This window comes from Styela clava, chromosome 9, assembly GCF_964204865.1.
Source record: "Styela clava chromosome 9, kaStyClav1.hap1.2, whole genome shotgun sequence".
NCBI lineage: Eukaryota > Metazoa > Chordata > Ascidiacea > Stolidobranchia > Styelidae > Styela > Styela clava.
In genome coordinates, this window is record NC_135258.1 from 8,300,117 (window position 1) to 8,322,677 (window position 22,561).

The 22,561-nt window shown below is 34.5% G+C and overlaps 3 protein-coding genes across 3 annotated transcripts; all 3 read left to right on the plus strand.

The window, feature by feature from the left end:
* The first annotated feature begins 5,254 nt into the window (after window positions 1-5,254).
* On the plus strand, window positions 5,255-10,232 carry LOC120338675 (low-density lipoprotein receptor-related protein 11-like). The gene has a single exon (XM_039406579.2). It carries the CDS (start codon window positions 5,313-5,315, stop codon window positions 6,864-6,866), a length of 1,554 nt encoding a protein of 517 aa, XP_039262513.2. The 5' UTR covers window positions 5,255-5,312; the 3' UTR covers window positions 6,867-10,232.
* LOC120338674 (uncharacterized) lies at window positions 10,229-17,469 on the plus strand. Its single transcript, XM_039406578.2, has 7 exons — window positions 10,229-11,587; window positions 12,089-12,192; window positions 13,254-13,448; window positions 13,929-14,026; window positions 14,477-14,906; window positions 15,391-15,665; window positions 16,895-17,469. The coding sequence occupies exons 1-7, from the start codon at window positions 10,332-10,334 to the stop codon at window positions 17,027-17,029; spliced, it is 2,493 nt and encodes an 830-aa protein (XP_039262512.2). The 5' UTR covers window positions 10,229-10,331; the 3' UTR covers window positions 17,030-17,469.
* Window positions 17,470-18,300: 831 nt separating this feature from the next.
* On the plus strand, window positions 18,301-21,479 carry LOC120339234 (protein regulator of cytokinesis 1-like). The gene is made up of 6 exons (XM_039407320.2): window positions 18,301-18,379; window positions 18,483-18,750; window positions 19,266-19,475; window positions 19,552-19,775; window positions 20,475-21,064; window positions 21,221-21,479. The coding sequence occupies exons 2-6, from the start codon at window positions 18,568-18,570 to the stop codon at window positions 21,364-21,366; spliced, it is 1,353 nt and encodes a 450-aa protein (XP_039263254.2). The 5' UTR covers window positions 18,301-18,379; window positions 18,483-18,567; the 3' UTR covers window positions 21,367-21,479.
* The last annotated feature ends 1,082 nt before the right edge of the window (window positions 21,480-22,561 follow it).

Sequence of the window (22,561 nt, forward strand, 5' to 3'; positions counted from 1 at the left end):
CTGTACACCCATATTTATACTTCAGAGGTGTTTTGTCCACCTCAGTGGACACTTGGGGATTAAAGAAAACCTTGTTTCTTTGGGACCTGGTGCAGTAATTGTGTACTTTTTTTAATGGGGTGATATAATGTATAAAAACAGGAGGCACAATGTCATTTTCATATCGATGCATGAACTTTGCAATTTCTAGCGTATGCATATCAGACAGCTGTAGAATTTCATACTGGTATTAGAGCTGCAAATTAGTTACACGAACTTTCTCTGCAAATGCCATGCATCGTAAGACTTTATTTTGCAGAACTTGGACTGGCTGTAAGGAAGACCTTGTTGCTGAGCCCCAACTTAGCAGGCCATATTACAGTCGCGAGTGAAATAGACTAAAATATACTAATTTAAGTGTTTTAGAGTTCAAAATGTGCCTTAATTAACCTGTAAAATATTTCAAGAGTTTGCGATAATTTCTTGGATAACTGGGCAATATGTGGTTTCCAACTCAGTTCGTCATCAATTGTAATTTCCAAATATTTAATGGATTTTGTTTGTTCTAATGTTGCTGCCAATGCCAACTCTAAATGTGGAAATAGCGTGCTTTTTATTACAGAACAACATAAATTTTGTTTCAGAATAGCTCAGGGATAATTTGTTCGCTTTAAGCCAATTATCAATCTTCTGGAGTTCATGATTCACCACGGTTTGGAGTTCTGAACCACAAGATGCTGATTTTAGCAAAGAAGTATCATCGGCAAACAATGTCGAAAAAATGCAGATGCCAAAGGTAGATCGTTTATGTAGCATAAAAATAACAGCTGGCCAATCGTGGAACCCTGGGGGACACCACATTCGTTAAGGCCTATTTCAGAAATACAATCCCCATATTGGACATATTGTTTGCGGCCACTTAAATATGATCCGATGAGATGATATGCCTTTTCTCTAATACCATAATGATATAACTTATCTAGTAAAATTTGGTGGTTAACAGTATCAAAAGCTTTCGCAAGATCCAAAAAAATGGCACATGTGATCTTGCTATTTGACTTATTCTCTATTATCATTTCTTTGAGCCGCGCTATGGCTAGCTCGGTTGAATAGTTGTTTCGGAAACCAAACTGGGAAAGGCTCAAAGTGTCGTGTTTATCGAAATAATGTTTGAGACGATGACATGATGAAAAGCGCGACTCATCTCATCGACCGGGCCCTGTCAGACCATCTGATTGCCGTGTCTTGCCACGGACCGGTAACGGCCTCTCGATACGAAATTTCTACTTAAAAATCAGATAAGAGCCTATCATTGGATAACTGCCTGGGTAAAATAATAGGCGATAACTGTAGTGAGTAAAACGGTTTATACATGCATTAATAGGAGAGGACTGGCGATCTTGATAATTCGTCATGATAAATAATCTATCATCTAATCTAGTCGCGAATTATTTCATTTAACAACAATGCAATAGCCATAAAGGCATACTTTGCCAAAGTATATTAAATTCAATTGAGCTTCAAATGACACTAAATACAGATCGCATTGATCAAAAATTCAACAAGGACACAACGAAGTCGAATCTTGAATATCACATGAAAAGCTTCCATTCGCCATGAAAGATACCGTAACTATATTAAATCGTAAATCTATACTACTACGATTTAATACATGGAAGTAACAGTGATACATCTCGATTCCAAAGGCAGTTGAGGATAAGTAGAACACGGCCGGTGTTGGCAATATATATATATATGTGACTCAAACATAACTTTCTATCAATAACAAACGAACAGAGGCAATAACACTCATTTAACATTCAAACTTGGATAATAATCTCTGTGGAAAAGTAGAAGGAAGCAGGACTGGACAATAGAATCGGCAAAAGTTGTAAATTTGGATGATGTCCAAAATCATAGGCTCAGATTTAGGAGTCATGACCCATCTCCACTAACTTACAAAACGAGAGGTATGAAAATACACAATTTGATTTATATCAGAAGAGATGCGATACAAATTGCATATATTTTCGTTTCATTTAGGCACGTTTTTCATCATGCGTCACGGAACCATTGTTATGTCACAACTTTGCTTCTAGTGCAATAAAAATTCTGTATTTGAAGAACATCCTGAGGGTCGCGAGAAAATTTGGGCGTGCCAACGTTTCGAATTACGTTGGATACAAAAAAACTTTATTAGGATATGGTAAAGACACTAGTCTATGGGTATATACCTACATTTATAGTTATAGCAAAAAAAAATTATCACAGGATACCGTTGATGTACGGTTCGGTATAATCGAAAAATACGATTAATCAGTATCCGATTTCTAGTTGACTCTAATCAGCACTGTCAATTTTATGTCGTTCGGGGTGTTTTCAGAGAAATAGGCCTAAAAGGAAGGGGATATTTACTGAGTTATGGACATGAAGTAGGCTATTGCCGGTAGGTATATATGTGCAGGTTGTATTTTATCTTATTCATGTACCGTATAGTCTACCAGTACGTTCTCATGAAATTGTGGAGCCGTAAGACTGTTAGGTAAAGCTCCAAATTCATGTCCGGTAGACTGAATGCTGGAATGTGCCGGAACTCCGGACCTAATGTAAGGGAGTTTTATTTCGAATGTAGAAAGTATCCTAGATTCCTATCCTATACCCTAATTTCCTACAGTCTAACTTGAAAGTTCTAACCTACCGAGACAATAAAACTTCTGTTCATCAGACACTTAAAACTTACTTCAAAAAACATGTCACTTTTCACGGCCATAAACTCCATGCTTCAATTATGGTCAACCCATTTCTCGTTTTATATGTCTCCTTTGGTTGTTATCCATACATCAATATGTTTGGTTTAACTTTATTAAATTTCAGAAACAGAAAGTGAAGAATCAGTGTCTCCAGCAGTGATTGCGAATCAGCAAAAGGCGGGACGGACTAAAAGTAGGCACTTGCAAATTAGGCACTTTTTTAGGCACATTGGAAAAAAAGTAAAAAGGGCGTAATACCTTTTAAAAACATAATTAATTAGTTAAAAATGGTCAAATTAAATGTTGAAAACGCAAATTGCAACGGGCAAACTCAATAACAAATTTAAAACGTAGTATTAAAGGCAGTCGCACGCGCTTGGTCACCACATATGCTAGGCACATATTTAGGCACTGCGAAAAATAAAGAAAATGGCAATTATCACTAATAAAAGACAGAGACATAAACATATTACCCACACTGATTAGCCTGGGTAAATATCCAATAGATGCACTTGAGTCTAGTACTGGAATTTAGAAATAATAAATTGTTACCAGTAGGCACTTATTTAGGCACTTCGGAAAAAAGGTGAAATGGACGTAGTAACTCCTAAAAAGGTAATGGATTAGTTCAAAATATTTAAATTAAATGTTGAACGCAAAAATTGCAACAGTTAAATCTAATAACGATTTTTAAAACGTAGTATTAAAGGGAGACGCACGCGCTCTGTCACCACGTATGCTAGGCACATATTTGGGCACTTCGAAAAATGAGGAAAATGGCAATTATCACTAATAAAAGACAGAGAAATAAAAATATTACCCACACTGATTAGCCTGGGTAAATATCCAATAGATGCACTTGAGTCTAGTACTGGAATTTAGAAATAATAAATTGTTACCGGTAGGCACTTTTTTAGGCACTTATTTAGGCACATCGAAAAAAAGGTGAAATGGGCGTAATAACTTTTAAAATGATAATTAATTAGTTGAAAATTGTCAAATTAAATATTGAACACGCAAATTGCAATGGGTGAACCGAATAACGATTTTTAAAACGGTAGTATTAAAAGGAGTCACACGCGCTCGGTCACCACATATGCTAGGCACATATTTAGGCACTTTGAAAAAAGAAGAAAATCGGAATTATCACCAGTAAAAGACAGAGTATTAAAAATTTTACCCACACTGATTAGCCTGGGCAAATATCCAATAGATGCACTTGAGTCTATTACTGGAATTTAGAAATAATAAATTGTTACCGGTAGGCACTTCGAAAAAAAGGTGGAATGGACGTGGTAACTCCTAAAAAGATAATGAATTAGTTCAAAATATTTAAATTAAATGTTGAACGCAAAAATTGCAACAGTTAAACCCAATAATGATTATTAAAACTTAGTACTAACTTTTAAAATGATAAGTAATTGGCTAAAAATGGTCAAATTAAATGTTGAAAACGCAAATTGCAACGGGCAAACTCAATAACAATATTTAAAACGTAGTATTAAAGTCAGTCGCACGCGCTCTGTCACCACATATGCTAATATGAACATATGCACATATTTGGGCACATCGAAAAAAAAAAAATGGGAATAATCACCAATAAAAAAAATAAAATAAAAATATTAGTCAAAATGATTAGCCTGGGACTTATTTTCGTGATAAATCGTTAGTGGGTTTACCTGTTGCAATTTCCGCGTTCAACATTTAATTTAAATATTTTGAACTAATTCATTATCTTTCTAGGAGTTACTACGTCCATTTCACCTTTTTTTCGTTGTGCCTAAGTAAGTGCCTAAAAAAGTGCCTACCGGTAACAATTTATTATTTCTAAATTCCAGTACTAGACTCAAGTGCATCTCTTAGATATTTACTCAAGCTAATCAGTGTGGGTAATATGTTTATTTCTCTGTCTTTTATTAGTGAATATGCCATTTTATTTATTTTTCGAAGTGCCTAAATATGTGCCTAGCATATGTGGTGACCAAGCGCGTGCGACTGCCTTTAATACTGCGTTTTAAATATTGCTATTGAGTTTGCCCGTTGCAATTTGCGTTTTCAACATTTAATTTGACCATTTTTAACTAATTAATTATGTTTTTAAAAGGTATTACGCCCTTTTTACTTTTTTTCCAAAGTGCCTAAAAAAGTGCCTAATTTGCAAGTGCCTACTTTTAGTCCGTCCCGCAAAAGGCAGAAAGGCAACAACTGTGTGTTTGCAAATTCGAGAACTTAAGTTGTGTATTATCAACTATGACCCATATAACAGATTTCTTTCGCAGCCCCTCCGAATAACTTTGGGAACCACTGCTTCAACTCCTTTTATTTTGGCAAAATACGATAAGCCGGTGCACATATTTCCGTAATGTATGGATCAGATATTGCTTTATTCAGTTATTAGGTTATTGCCTGTTGCCTACAGTCTGACAGTCAAAACCAGTACCGGCACTATTGTTTTATATAAAAACATCCGTATTTTAACTCCTCTAAAACCTTCGCGTACGTAAAAAAAAGAGATATATTTTGTTTAACAAGGATTATATATTTCAGGTTGCATATTTATATCTGATTTAGATTACTTATAGAATGCAAAAACCAATATTCTTGTTCACTGGTGTTCTCATTTTTGGCATCTGTATAAATTCATTCGTGATTGCAGATAATACCAAAAGGAAAATTAATTCTGATGATTTAACAAAGGAAGATCTTGATGTGTTTCTGGAAAGTATTCTATCTCGGAGAGAAAAAGATGCTACCGTGGAAAACTGCGATTTTGAAGAAGTATCTGGAGTTATTCTAAGAACTCATGATTCACTTGCGAATGGAGCTAAGTTCATTTCTGCCCCTGATTATATTAATACAGAACCTGAATGCAAAAAGGCATGTTGTAATAATCGAGAAAAGAACGGAACTCTTCATTGTGATCTAGCGGTGTTTCAGAAACAAGATGATGACCCATCTGATGATCAACCGAGATGTTTCCTATTCTCATGTTTTTTGGAAAATAGGACAGATATATGTGTGTTGTCACCAAATTCAGATTACAAAGTACTTAAAAGAAAATATGAAGTGGCTGAAAAACAGCTCATCGATGTCGCTGCGGAGAAAAAAGAATCCAGTAATAAAGAAACAGAATCAGAAAATAAACAATGTGCGAAGCAATTTAAAAAGACAACTGGCAAAATAATTAGGACTCAAGATTCTATCACAAATGGTGCTGAATTCTTGATGTTACCAAAAAATATAGAAACAGTGGAACAGTGTGAGGAAGAGTGTTGTTCAACTGTTTCTGACAAGACGTCACGTCATTGTGATTTTGCCGTCTTTCAGCAGAAAAAGGATGAATCTCAGAGTGATAAGCCAAGATGCTACTTGTTTTCATGTACTGATCATGATGGGAAATTCAAATGTCTCACATCGTTAAATGCGGACTATGTTACTCTACAAAGAACGCTTGATGTTGAAGAAAATCAGCTTATAGATATGGCTACCAGTTTAGCATCTAAGACTGAAACAATATCAACTACATCAACTCTGCCTATTAAAACACTCATGTCCACAACAACTACCACTACTAGTACTACTGTATCATCGGCTTCAATTTTGGAGAATGAATTGTCTTCTACTGTTCATGTTGATAAATCTTGTGGACGGTTAGATTGGAAATGTGATGATGGTAGCTGCGTTAAAGTTACTGATGTCTGCAATGGAAAATATGATTGTCTTGATCATAGCGATGAAGGTAGTTGCGAAGGACTAGGTCGCCCTGATACTAAAGATGCAAAAACAATCGAAGAAGAACCGGAATTTTCAACGAGTGAAGCTTTGCATGTGACTTCTGTTAGTGTACAAGAATCAACAGTCGCCACTACAACGATACCAAAGATTTTGCCATCAAAAATTACTTCAAACAGCGAAATAGAAATTATCGAAAACGAACTAGAATTCGAAAGTGTTGGTGAAAGAACAGCCCCGCAGAAGGGTGCTGTGTTACCTCTTGCTCTTGGGTTATCTGTTACTGCATGTGTACTGCTTATGGTAGGTTGCAGATTGCACATCATGAAGAAAAAATTGAGAAGGCGTGGTAAGCCACTGTCAATGGAAGAGTCAGACTATTTAATCAATGGAATGTATTTATAAAATTAGATTAATGTTCTTATATTAGTTACTGTGATACTTTCATAATATACTGAGTTAAAGCGATCTAGTATTGTAGTCTATAACTATTCATTTTATGTTCTGTACACTGGCGTCTTCAATGAGATCATTCTTGCGCAGTCTTTTTAAACTTATTATTTCACTCACAAACTCGCTTTAACTTACCGGGTAACAGTTTTTCAAGAATGAAAGTGTAAATTTTGGTAGTATTGGACTATCGTTATTAGACCATACATAATATGTTTTGTAAATTGGAAACTAAATTAATTTTATTTCTTCTCATAGTTCTCCAAATTTAAAATGAAAGTTCGTTTTTATAATATTTATGGTTTTTCAGTCAGTTTTAGTATTTTTTCTAGTCCGTTGATGGAACAATATCCATGACGAAGTAATGTATAATTAGATACAACTTATTGCTCAATTGGATTATTAATAGTGCTTATTTATAATGTATTTGGTAAGAATAGTTTGTATTTAGTTTTATGGATCGAATTGAGATTTTAGTGGCAAATGACAAGCCTCAGTATTTTCATACAACTTTCAACCATAGCCTACCGGTTTTTCTGTTTAAAGTGTTTTTACAGTATATACATTTTAATAGGTTGTTATAAACTTAATGCAGTATATTTTTATACCATTTTCAATGTGTCTGTCATATCCAATGCAGCATTTTCTATTCTTTTTTGTTTTTTATGATTTCAATTTCCAGTCACCATGAATTGTATACTACCATCTCATTTGAAGCATACCAACATTTAACTATAGACAAGCAAGTATTTCAGCATTTAAATATTTAAGTTCTAGGTCAGTATATCTGGTATATACAGTCCAAATAGCAATTTGGTAAAGTTGCCTTAATTAAAAATTCCATTGATTTTTTTCACTTCACAAATTTGTTGTCTAGGTTTTGAATTAAATGACTAATATCTTATAATGAATAGGGCAAATATGACAATATTGTATTCAATTCATGATCCAACCATCCTCCCATTACAGGTTTAGTTTCCTGTCTTGAATAATCAATTATCTTTGTTCACAAATAATATATACCGATACTTAAATAATGTGCAGTGCTGTATCTATCATATACACAATGAATCTAATATTTTATTAAGAATAATGTAAATTTGATCACTTGGCATAGTTTGCTTATAGATCGACTACAGTTAACTTCTGATAACTGTAGAAAACCCTAAAATAAATAGCAATCTAAGCAGAGATTAACTTCCATGTATTATTACAGTATATTTTAATTTTTAACATCTTCAAATAAAATCTGATTTATGTTCTGTTCTCTGTTCAATATTTTTCAATGAAAATATTTTCAGAATGGTGAAATTATATTTATTTTATAACATTCAAGTCGCCTTCTTCTCGTTAGCATTGTTAACGAATCCAGTAATTGGAGCTTCAAAAGGTTCATTTTAAATAATAATGATTATACGAAATGAATAATTTAAATGATCCATCTGTAGGCATGGGATGTTAAGAGGGTTGTTAAGTTCCATTCTTAAGTCATATGACAATTTCACTATGGCCAATATAAAATTTTTGTTTTTATACTTCAATTTAATTTTTAAATGACACAAATGGGCCAATATTACTTACAGTAAATGTTAATACACTTTGATAATCTTTCAATAGTTGTCAAATGATATTGTTTATATATTTGACTTTTTTTAGATTGTTTTATTATAATTAATTCTGCATGAACAGACTATTGGTAAAATTACTTTCAGTTTGAGATTTTGACTTTACGTTGAGAATTTATTTTGAACAAAATTTAAAAGAAAAGAATTTGTTTTTATAAAAATTCAGATATTCAAATTTATTTTTTTCTCATATTGTGATGTCATAATTCAAGTCAAAAACTTTTTAATATTCCCCCTTGAACTTTGTATTTGTTATTGATGGTTTGTTAGTCCACAAATTTTTAAGATAAATATAAGATTATATCCTGATTACTTTAGCATCTGTTGTTCTATTTGTTTGTTCTATTTTTTTAACTCCGTAAGTATGTCAACCAAGATGGCGGACACCAGAGCGTAGTATGTGTACCAGGTTAGGGTAGTCTCCGAACTCGTAATAGAACTAAATTAAGGAAAATTGAAATAAAATTATGGCCTAACCCTAACCCGGTACACATACTACGTTTCGGTGTCCGCCATCTTGGTTCACATACTTTGGGAGTACCCTATTTTCTGTTTAATTATGCATATCTAGATTCAATTTACTACCACAGATTAATATTCAAATTGGTGCTCTACTTAGGTAGTTACCAACGGCCTTCATTAGACTGCCTATAAGTATAATTTTCAGAAATAACCTTCCAGTATGGTTGGTTCATGTGCTGAATCCCACTTTCAAGTGTGTGCAATATATTGTTAATCGTTCATTATTGATTTATAGACTGGTGTTTAGAATATGCTGTTGGACTATTGACTTTCTGTTGGGGATGTCTAAATATTTTTTTAATAAAATTTAAGAATAATGATATCGAACATTTTTTTCAAACATTTGCTACATTTTGATTATATGTTGGTGTTTTGCTGTCCAATTTTAGGCAGCCCAAAATATATTCTTAAATTCCATTTCAGTTAATCTTATGAGTCTGACTTTATTCACTTTTTGAGTTAGTTCAAGTACTGAACTTCATTAAAACAGCACAATGTGTGTCTGATGATTACCGTATATGCTCGTTTTATCGCCCAATTTTGATTAAGGGCCCGTTTGAATAGCCGCCCGTGTGAACAGAACATAAAATAAATAAGGGCCGGTGCTTGAATACCCGCCAGATGTAAAAGGTGATTTTTCAGTGGTAGAGAACAATAGGAAATAAGAAGTGCTTTTGTCACAACGCTGTTGAATTTAAAGCGCCTGTAGATAACACTCAGCTTTAGGCGTCCAAGTACATAACAGATAGCATTGATTACATAACATCATGGTTCTCAAACTGGGCGTTGAACGCCCAAGTGCGTCGTTTCAATATTGATATTGTGTCGCAAAACTTATCTTCTTTTGCGGATTTGTACCTGCGGTGCGTAGAAAAAATCAAATTTTCGTTATTCTCGTTTGAATCATACTTGAACTGGAAATAACAATATATTAATTATTGTAACGATCGAAAATAACAAGCGCCTGTGCTCGAATAAGGGCCGGTTTGAATAGGGGCCCGGTTAGTGAGTTGGTTGAAAAAAATATGGGCCCGGGCTACAAAACGAGCAAATACGGTATGCTATATTATATTTTACTGTTACTTGTTAAATCTAATTTTAAATAATAAGGCAATGGCAAATCTTTAACTTGTATTATTCATGTGTCTCTTTATGTTTTTTAAACTTAATTTAGCTTAGGCATAAAGTATGTTTATTCTAAAACAATGAAATTTCATGGGACCACTAAACTTGAGCCAAAATAACAATTTCCTGATGTGGACTTGACAGGCCTATGATTATGGACTCTCACAATAATAATGCAATCATGATGAACTGTGATATAACTGTGACTGATGAAAATATGAGTGACAAGAGAGATATGAGTGTAATCCTTGTCCCTGAAAATGTCCTAAAGGTACTCAGTGACTCGACATCATCTTATGTTTCTCCAAAAATTACAAATAAAAATACATTGGAAATACATGGAGCCACTTTCGAAGAGAATACCTTTGTTGATTCAATTGATGGGAACTTGAACACCAAGAACGTTCTGATAATAGGCAATGGGGACACCAATTTTGAGGACAATACTGAAAATGGTGTGTTGAAATCATCCGATTTACTAGTCTTGGACCCAAATAATATATGTGTTGTTGGTTTGAGTGAACTGAACACGGAAAACCAAGCAGTCACACTCATCGAAAATGGAACTTCTCAAGAAACAACAAACTCTCTTCCCAGGCCTATCAGACCACATCCATCGTCTAAAACAAATGAAACATCGTCTCAAACTCGTACTTTATTAATACAAGAACATTCCAACAAAAGCAACGAGGAAGAAGCCACAAGAGAAATTCTCAATTGTATGGATGGTTTTATTGAAAGTTGGGCTACAAAGCACAATAACAGTGAGAAGAAAACGATCAAGTATAAATGCAAAATATTCAACTGCAATAAAACGTTCAAGACGCAAAAAGAACTTGAAGAACATAATGTTAAACATCAAAAATGTGAGAGATATCCATGTTTGTATCCGTCGTGTCCGTGGTCATTTTCAACTCCGTATAAACTTAAGCGACATTTAAAATCTCACGATCAAATAAAGCAATATAAATGCACTTATGAGGGATGTAACACAATTTGTTCAACTAAATATAATCTCCAAACTCATATGAATATGCATAATAAATGTGGAGCATTTCGTGTTTGCCCTGAATGCAATGAAACATTTACTCATTTTGCTCAACTCATGAAACATAGACGAACAATCCATAACGTAGCTCCCATGTTCGAGTGTGACGAATGTGGCAAAAAGTTTCATACGACCAGTGGTCGCAACACCCATGCCAAAAGCCATATCGTACGAGAATTTATTTGTGGAGTAGAAGGATGCGGAAAACGTTTTAAACGTCGTGCAATTTTTAAAATACATGTAATGGAACACTCAAATATAAAGCCATTCAAGTGTGAATATCCAGAATGCCGTTGGGCTTTCACAACAAGAGGAAAATTAAGGAGGCATATAATGTCGCATACAAACACTAAAAGGTATAGCAAATAAAGTTTATCTGTAGTGGCAAGTTACACCTTGCTAATTGATTCAACTAGTTTTTTAAGTACTAATTATTACTTATTGAATGTTTTTGATAAGTGAGCCATTTGGCTCTACTTTCTGGAAGCTTTATCTTGAAGAAGCTAATCTAAAGTGAAATGAACTAATAAAGCCATTCTATTATTTTTTTGAAAACTTTTTGCAAACTCTGAAAAGGGAAGCAAACGAAGTTTATATGTTGCTGCAGCCACATGATTGTTGATGGATTTACATGACTAGTTTTTATTTTATTAAGTCAGACCATTTTGGATTCATTTTGTGAATATTTATCTTTAATTTTATCTTTAATTACCCCAATACACTAGAGTCATTAGTCATAATAGTCTTGTCTCAAACTTTTTCTAAAATCAAATATTTTACCTTAATAAAATATAAGATGCTCTTTCTCATTATTATTGAATACTTCGCTCCAAAAACTTGATCAAATGTTTTCTCAGATATCAATGTCCTGTTGAAAACTGTGCCAGTCAATTTTCAAGATTAGAACATTTGAAATCACATTTGAAGGTTCACACATTGAAAAGCAGAAATGATGATGAAGGTTTGTGTTAGTTTATTCTGTCATTTGGTTGATTTATCAATAATAGTATTAGTCAGTGGATGGTTATTGGGCACGAAGTGGACTTATGGATTGATTTGTTGTTGTTGGTGCTTAGACATGGTACTATTGTTGTTGCGGACCAATTGCTTTGAAATTTTCACTTGGTTAGAGATTGTATTTGTCGCTAGAAGGGTATCTGTTTCTTTGGGGGTTCCCCTAGTATTCACTTAAGACAAGGGTTCTCAACCTTTTTTTTGTCAAGTACCCCCCGAGTCACAAAACAATCAACGCGAACCCCCGGTAATCAGACACCGAACAAACTTTGTGTTACAGTCCATGAACGCACAGTTGAACCCCATGAGGGCGCTATCGCTTGTATTATTACTCCTTGATATGTTGTGATTTTGTTTTTCTGTTAATTTTGATTCATGTCGCTGACCTGATGACTGTCACAGTCTTTCGCGACCCCTTATCTATTGCTATGAATCTCTCACTTGTATCAATTCTTATGTGTATATATAATTACATTTGTTACGATTGTCATTATACACGTTTGTCAATTTCCTTGCTTTTGTGTTGATTCTTGCATGATAGAAATAAATCATCTGAATATGTGATATATTGACTAACGATTTTTTGAAACAGCAATTTATTGACCAGATGTAACTAAATTAAATCTTCGTGTTGATATTATTGCCCTTGTCCTCCGCCCAACTAATGATTTCTTAAAATCTTTCCCAAGTTTTAATAGGCATATTCACTTTCTCCAATGCTCGCAGTACGCTGTCGTATAATTTTTCACAGTTCGGTTGCAAAGCCGTGAATTTCACATTGTTGCGTTATAATCACAACAACGCAACATCAGGAAAAATGTACATTTCAATTGGCATTTAGTTTCAATCGACACGCATTTCCCTCGAGAGTAATAAAGGATGTTAAAAACAGCAACACACGGAAACTCGACTGCCGTCCAAGTACCCCTGGAAATCTTCTCGTGAACCCCAGGTTGAGAACCCCTGACTTAAGACTTGACTCTTCATCTTGCATTTTATTTTGAACAGGTTCAAATGACTTTGAGGCTCCGGTAGAATCGAACGAAGACAATTTACTTTATTATCTTTGTCCTTATGATGAATGTGGATTATTATTCACGACACTAATTGGAGCTAAACAACATATACAAAAAGTTCATACTCAAAATGCAAATGTGACATCTCAAGAGATATCATGTTCAAAAGAAACGGACAATATATTAGGTCAGATTGATACAATTTTTGTTTGCCTCACATTGATTCTCTCTTATCGAGCTTTCAATGTACAATATTGTTGATGATATATAATAGAAAATTGTTATTTTTGAAAAGAATCTCTTCTTTCACTGTTGTTAATTGGGCGCTCCAGAAGTATGTGTACCAATATTGGGGTACGGTAACTAATTTTGTTCGCTTGCTTTACATCAAGTTGTGTAAAAGGACGAAAGCCTATGAGCAGGGGGTATATTTACTTGGCTAACACAGACAGTCTAGAACTAAAATAAGGAAAATCGGAATAAAATTATGGCCTAACTCTAACCTGGTACACATACTACGGGAGTAGCATTAACTGGGCCTCCAAGGGTTATTTATTGGTGAAATTGAAAACAATTGTGATGAAGGGACTCCTTATAGTATATCCAAAACTTGCTAAACTTGTTTAGAGAACCAACAGAAGAAAAATTGTAATATTTTTAAACTTAGATACTCAACCTGTTTCTATTACATTGGAAGCAATGAAGACGAATGATGAAATACTTGATGATAATAATATTTCTGATGACATAAGTAGCAATGAAAAGGTTCACTTTTATATATTATTAGAAATTTCCTAGTTTTTTACTATTTTTTGAATATTGGAATGAGCAAAGGCTTCCCTTTTTGCAAGTAAGATATGTGAAAGTAAACAAGAACTTGAACTGATTTAAAATATGTTTAATTTTTCAATTAGGAAACGACTCCATTTCTCAAATTTGATAAAGCGTTGCCTCTGTAATATTGGAGATGCTTCACCGATTAGTTGGATCTGATATATAAAAGTGCGTTTCACTGTCACAGAGACCATTTTCTAGTGTTTAGGCTTAGATATCTGTATGAAGGTATTACCACCTGCTGTTGTAACATTTTGCTTCAATATTTGTTCTAATCAGGTCTTAGCAACTGACTTAAAAACCTAGATATTTTTGGTCAAAATTACTATTTACAGTTTAAACATTTGATATAATCAGGAATATTTTGAAACTATTTTTCAGATTATCACTGATCAACAAAGCACAGAATCATTACTGAAAACCATGTTGCGAGAAAATCCTGATATACCGGAATCTAATGATATTTTGATCACCAGCGTGACATCTCTAGCAGAAGGGTCTGGATCTGAAAACATGGTCTATATTAATACTGTACCTGATGCTAAAGTGTCAAATGGACAAACTCTTGAGCTGGCAGGCAGTGTTATATTCCCACCAACACAAGGATTATCTACTTCACCTACGTCTACGATAGATCCATCGCAGTTTTTGTTAGGCGGAACTACAGATGAGTTTTCTGCAAATTCTGAAGCCATGAAGTACATCAATATACCACAATATCCACCATCAAGTTCGACAGATAGATTTCTTAATTTTAATGAATGTGATCAGACTGTTGATCCAAACATGGTCATGTCGATCCCTGTTTCATGTAAGTTACCTTTAATAATAATTCTTTTTTTCTTTTGCTATAAACGAGGGATGAAAGGATGTGGAGTAATGGAAACTTTCACTCGGCTCCAGGAAAAATTTGGTACTAGGTTAGGGTTAGGCCATAATTTTATTCCGATTTTCCTTATTTTAGTTGTATTATGAGTTCAGGGACTGTTTGTGTTAGCCAAGTGAATATACTCCCTGGCACAAAAGATGCTTTCCCTTTACGCAACTTGATATAAAGTAAAGTAGGCAAACAAAATTACGGTAGTTACCTCTATATTGGTACACATACTTCTGGAGCGCCAAAAAATTTTGAATGTTTTTTGACTTCCTGTTAAAAAAAAATTCATTTTGAACTGCAATTGCAGTTCCCAACTCTACATTGAATCCTTTTTGGGAAAATCTGTGATCATAAACAAAAAGATAGTTTTTGATCCGTTTGAGTTAAAATAATATGATGATTTACCTTTTGATTTCAGTGTTTCAGGGATCGAACAGCACTGTTTCTTCATCTTATGAAACATCTGATGATGATGATTCATCTATTTGTGATTCTAATAATAATCTGGCAAGAAGCAGCGGATCTGCTCGTACTGATGTTTTCATACATCGGAAACATACATTCGGGTCATCATTAAAGCAGGATGCAACTTCTTCTCATAGTGAAATTTCACCTGAATCTCGAGATTCTGTCTCTGAGTTTGATACTGATATCCAATCATTTATCTTTAATAATGGAGTCGATGGGAAACAAGTGAGTATGCATTACATGTACTTGGAGAATTTGGTGATGTTCTTCCTTCTAATGAATATTATACCCCTGTAATGGTGTACGTGTAAATTTTTTGGGTACTCTGATGTCTGATTTTCCTTATTTTGGTTTTATCTTAAGTGAATATACCCCATAGGTTTCAGTCCCTTTATACAACTTAATGTAAAGTAAGCGAACAAAGTTAGTTACCTCCATATTGGTACACTAACTTCTGGAGCACCAAATCGCTTTTCTCATTATCTACAGAACCAATTGCTTTGAAATTTTCAGTGGTTAAAAATTGTGTTTATCACTAGAAGGCTATTACTTTTATTTATTTCAAAAATTGAGATGAATGGGATTCGTTTTCTTGTATGTGTTGACGCCATCAAATATTGCGCGTCTTGTGACGGTTCGGCGTTTGCGTTAGTCGTGAAGCATGAGGTCAATAATATAAAATGAATAATCGTAAAATTTAATCGATAAAATTGGAAGCGACGATTGTCAAAACCCGCTTCCATAAAAAAGTGTTGTTTCATGTGGAAGGTTAAAATACCGAAAGCATTCATCGAAAATAGACAATAACGTTGATTATCAAAAAAAAAACGGATTACCATTTCAAACACTCAGATATACCGCAGCTAATTTCATTAATTTTTTGTACTGACCATGCTGTGTATTACAGTCGCGACCTGGTCTTCACGCAATTCGACTTGGTGTTTTATGTATATTCACCCAGCGAGGACTTCATAAGCTGTTAAATATATTATACTATTGGTCACGCGTCCGCTAAACTTTTATTAGCAGTCTTGGTCATCTGGCGTCCGACTCGCACAATCACGTTTCACGCTTATTAAAATATTTAGTGATAAAATGATCATTCATTATGAAGACCTATCGCGGCGTAGTGCTTTGTTGTCGGTTTATGTCGATTATGACGTTATCATTGGATCATAAACTTAATCTAAAGCCGATACAAATATTACTTTGGGGTTTGCGAGTCTTATACTAGCCAGGGCGCAGCGTTATACAGGCGTGAAATAAAATAAGCACCATGTGAAGCAACAGCATTCTTGATTACTCACCCAAAAATTTTACAATTTATATCTGTTGTGTTATGCTATACCAGTTAACGTTAATGAAATTCTATCCTAGATAGCAATTATATTATTTCTCAGTTTCGAACGAGCATCGCAAAATTCCGTTTGCTAACTTTTTTTTTTCATTTTCAGGACATTGCATCCATAAATGACAGGTCTTTCTTGAGAAAAAGAAGTCGTATTCCTGACGACCAGTTCATCAAAGAATCACATGACTTGCGAGGAGATTTCACTGGATCTACAATTAATCTTAACGATTTAGCGTAATTGATCTCTTTGCTATACTGATAAAGCCTATTAAGATATAATTTATCTGCCGTGCGTCAGAGATAAACCATGTTTCGAAGACATTCACACTGGTCGGTCCATTTTCGGTAGTACGTTTTAAACATGCCCTGACTGGCTATTAATTTTCGTTCTATGTTTCTGTGTTTTGGTTCGTGCAAATAACGGATTTGAGTACATATCATGTATGGCTTAATTTAGGTGTATTATATTTTGAGTTACTCAAACATGATCTACACATAGATGATAGCATATGAATCCAAACACGAGAATCTTGTTGATTAATCTTGATCAATTTGACATTTATTTATTTTATGATATTTTATTTGTTGTTGATTTTTTAATATGAACATGATCAACTCAACTTTGCTTCTATTAATTTTTGCGTTATTTAATAAATTTGAATCTGGGATGATCTCAAAGTTTTGTGTGAAAAATGACAAGTGCACAGTATGTTGCCCAGCTTTTTAAATAAATCGCTGCGAGTGCACGAATGAGCTTGAGGGAAAATGAGTTGACCACATGCACTTAAACGGGGAGAGAACTGACAGTGACTGAGGAATTTTCTCATTCCTAAATTATTCCCAACTCGTGCTACAAATTATGTTCTGGCCGACGCCAGCTCATCTTGACTGTCCCCGAACCGGTTTTTATATACGGCGGCATCACCATCGGGTTCACCACGTGTCGATGATTTCTTATTATGTTCGCTCCCAAAATGGTTTTGGAAGGTTTTTTGGACCCACTTTGAGCAACCCTACAAAACGAGTCGTGGCCAACGTTATTTATCATTGTAAAGTTACTTTTTATTTATTTATGATGGTGTGCTGAGCAAACTCAGGATGTCTTATTAAAATCGATAAATTGGCCTGTCTTTTGGGGCTGTGCATCGACTTGAGTGAGAATTTCAGTCGGCGGAATTCACGGTTCGCTTTGTCATCGGTAATATGAAAAGCGAGATATCGGGAAACAGGAAATCGAACAAAGTAAGAATTCTAAATATTTTAATTTCTAAAATAAATTAGAATTATACACTGAGTATTTGGGTACAGAATTAGGCTCGACAAGAGCTGCCAACATTTTTTCGTATCCTTGGAATTTGATTTCAATGTGATGTCATAATGATAAAAGCAGTACATAGCTCCCATAAACTGGGTCAGCCTGTGCTTGGGCTTGCGTCTCGTTATTCGTGAGTTGTATGATATATTATCAATTTGTTTATACATATACTTCAGGTGATAACCTATTTGCTTAGTGCTAATCACTGAGTCGCTGTATTTGTTATTTTTTTTAGATCATCCGGTATTTTGACGGCACGCGTAATCAATACCGGTAAGTTATCTTTCGCTAGTATTCGGTGAACTCGTGCTCTATCACCGATTAAATAATTGCCCCTTCAGAGAAGTATTAACAATAATCCATTTGTAACAAAAAGCTCTGTTTGAAGCCTTGTTTCCGGATCTGTATGCGCTGCTATCGGTGTTGAGACTGGAACAGATTGTATCAGCGAGAGTTATAAAATGCGGGATGAAATCGACGAACCTCATTTACAATTGGACAGCGAACAAAGCGTTACCAGTAATATGACAATGGGCGAAAAACTGCATTCTGGTAGTAAAAAGTCAGAACTTGCTGAAACAGTAGAGAGTAGAATTCTTATGTTGGAAAGGATCTGGAATGAACTTGGGATCCCGGAGGAACAGGTAATGTGTCTTATTCTTTGTTTTTGTGTTAAGTAATAATAACACCCATTTCTCAAACGTTTCCGATCTGTCGTACATATGACGTAAATCAAACAATTGTAAAATAAAATCAATGCTCATTAGACGTCACCGCGGTTATTGATTTTAACAACAAACATTCATAACAACAGACGTCGAATACTGCTTTACGTTGTCATTCTATTTTTACCGCCATTTTGTTTCTACCTTTTTGCTATCGTTCAAGTAATGCTGTTTATGGAAAAGATCCCAATACTGTAGGCTGTAGAGTGTAGGGTGTAATCGATTTCAGACATTATAAATTTCCATTGCCTCATGGTATGAAGCATTTGGTGTTTCAATGAAATCAACTTTCGTTATTCATTTTATTAGTAATAGTCAAGCGCGCATCTAAGGAAATGTTTCGAAACTGTAGTTGTAATTGCGAATCCAACGTTTGCTTACTGCTGGTATAATATATTACTTACCTTAACCCTCATCTAACCTTGACATCGCAGGTTCAAGCTAGATATCAAACAGTTTGCAAGCATGTGAAAAATTTACTACAACGTATGGTAAACGAAGAGAACAAATTGTTACAAAGCACAAAAAGGAAGCTTTCGGATTATGAAAATAAAATTGCGGATCTCACGGCAATCCTCGGCGCAACCCCCAGAGTAAACAGGCATGCCTCACGAATTCAAGAACCGAAATCCTTAATTTTAAAAGTTAGTATTCAGATGAATTTTATACAAAAAAATGAGAACTATTTGTTCAATAAATGCCTGATTATTTCCTTTAAAGAAACACCAGTTGGAATGTGCATTGGATCAACTTCAGTGCATGTCAGAAAAGAGAAAACTGAAGATGGCAACATTGGTTAAGAAAGCAGAAAAGTTATCATCGAATCTCTCAGAACCTCCACACGACCTCGTTACAAACTTTAAACAGAGCGACATTCCATCTCAAAGCGATATCGATTCGCTGAAGCGTTACATCTATAATCTTCAACAAAAAGAATGTATGAGGTAAGGTTTAGGTCCACCATAATTTTCTGTATGCATATCAGACATATTACCGTGTTTCCCCGAAAATACGACAGGGTCTTAGTTCAATTTACCTTTGAAAAATAACAATAGGGCTTATTTTGGGAGGATGTCTTTTATTTTCTTCTATTAAAAACAAAATTACAAAGTAGAGATATCCATTTACTCACTAGGTTAAAAACAACTTGCACTGTCTACTAGGTCTTATTTTAAGGGGAGGGCATTAATCTCATTTTTAAACTTTAGTCTAGGACTTATTTTCGGGAAAACACGGTATTTTATCACGAGATGGAACACTTTCAATATCTGTTGCTTAAAATCTAAAGATTGTTGAAAATGTATATGCTCTTATGTAGTTCAGACGCTCGTGTTGAAACTAAGACCATATTATTTCAATATGATTAATATTTTAAAAATATCTTTGGTGAATTTCTTTTAAAAATACAAAATTTTTTAGGTCCCACTTTGTGATATCGTTATAATTTTATCAGTATTTCAAGCGATAATAAGCAAATATCCAATGTAATTTGCCGAAGGAGTTATAGGATAACGCTTGATATAATTGCCGGTTTGATTTAAAACAATTTGTAGATTATCAGTGATATCAATAACCACCATCTGGCTCATTTATGTTCAACGAAATTCGAGATACTAGACTTTAATTAAATCTGTATTGTTTAGGAGACAAAGGCTTTCTGAGCAACGTCGTCGCCTTCTGAATTTAATGGAGGAAATGGAAATTGAGCCATCGACTGATCTTGAACTGGAAATAGTTATTACTGACGATTCACAGTTTAGATTGGATGCTGAAACCAGAAAACAACATTCCTCTTTAGAAGAAAGGCTTTTAAAAACGAAAGAAGAAAGAATGAAACTTGCAACTTACCTACGAGATGAATTTATCGCAATCTGCAAGAAAGATCAAATTGAAATTGATGAAGAGATCGAACATTTGTTTTCGAGTATTAAAACTTCACACCTAGATTTGTTAAAGACAAAATTTGAAAGATTATCGTTGAATCAAACATGCCGGAAAACTGATAATAAAGCTTCGAATGATAAATCATTGCACTCAAAAACTACCAGTACAACCAAAAATAATCATATTGCCAACAATTCTGCTGCATCTGTCCCCAAATGCTTCGATACTCCAGTTGACGTACAAAAAGACAGACAACCAAATTTAGGAACCCCATTTTGTCGTAAACTCAAACGTCGTTCAATATCAGATACAACTCTTGGAGGAAGCGATTTCAAATCCAAGCAACAAGGTAGACAAACAAAGCATAGTTGAATTTAATTTAAATCTCATCTTTGAATTTGTGAACAGGCCATATTATTATTGTATCTGTTTTTCAACATGCTTAAAGACGTCTTTTTCGATGCTCAGTTATTTCTACTTATTTAACTTTTGATTTTTTTTATAGGTTCTCACACTCACAAACACCTCTCTCCTTTTCGATTCGGAATGGCAAGAAATGGCACCGCTTGGCAAACAGCAGGGACAGCGACACCCAATACCAAATCCGTACCACGCCAAAACAAAATTCACCAGCGAACCATTTCAGTTTGACTTTACTCAGCGTGTGTATTTTTAATTTTTTCAATGTATTCTGTATTGTTTTTCGTTCCATTTTAATAAAATCTTTTAGAATATGGACACGAGGTCACGTATCGCGTCGTTGTCCGCAGTATTCGTCATATCGTTTTGTGCTCTGAGGCTGCTTGAAGTAGGGATCAACATCAACCGAATGTAAACACATGGTATGCAGATATCAATGAACGATCTTTTAGCCAAATAATGCATCAGGAACTCACGGACTACAGTAATGTAACATTATTTCTAACAAAGGGTTTGATTGGCACAGTTTGTGAATTGCGGGACAAAGGGTTTTCAAAATTACCTGACAGGCCACTCAAAGTATACAAAATGAAAAAATACAGTTTAAGAATAGAAGAACGTTTTTTTGAACTTAACGGCCGCGCGTTTCCGATCGCGGTGGCAATTAGATTAGTTAGCTACGCAAAAGGTGTGGTTTGTTTTTGCTTGACTAATCATATCGGGTGACAAACAAATGCAAACTCACGAAATATGGACCAATCATACATAGCAACAATCGTGGAACTGCATAAAAACATAAATATATCACAACTGATCGGATTTGGCCCATGTATATACAGATACAAACTTAAATAAATCTCATATAATTCAAAATGCGTAAAAAGTTACTTGCGCCTGAGGCCATCAATTGATTTCCCCTTCCGCCGCAATACGCGGGTCACACAATCCTAGTTTAGACTTACACATACACTTAGTTTAGAGACGTTGTGCTCTGTGTTGCAGCTTGCCAAGATATGGGGAACGAAAGTTGGATCTCACTTATTAACTCGAAGTTGACTAAATTGAAATTTGACAATTTGCTATATATACAGCACATCGTCAGGCTAATAACCGAATTGCGTAAGTCATTTTTGACGGTTTTGAGTTCTTTATAAAATAGGTATTTATGTAATGCTGCGCACCTGTCTGTTAACTCAGATTTTATTTTAAGAATTCCAAAACCCATAAAAATTGAGATTTTGCATGACATGCAAATTTGTTCAATTGTTTCGTCATAATGAATTATCATTGTTAACGCAGAACTATTGTGACGTCACGAAGGCAAAATAACCTCAGCGAAGGATTTTCGAGTTTTTGCATCTCAGATTCTTGTTTAACACTTATAAATTTGAATTTATACTGCAGTATAGGAAGGCGTCAACTTGTG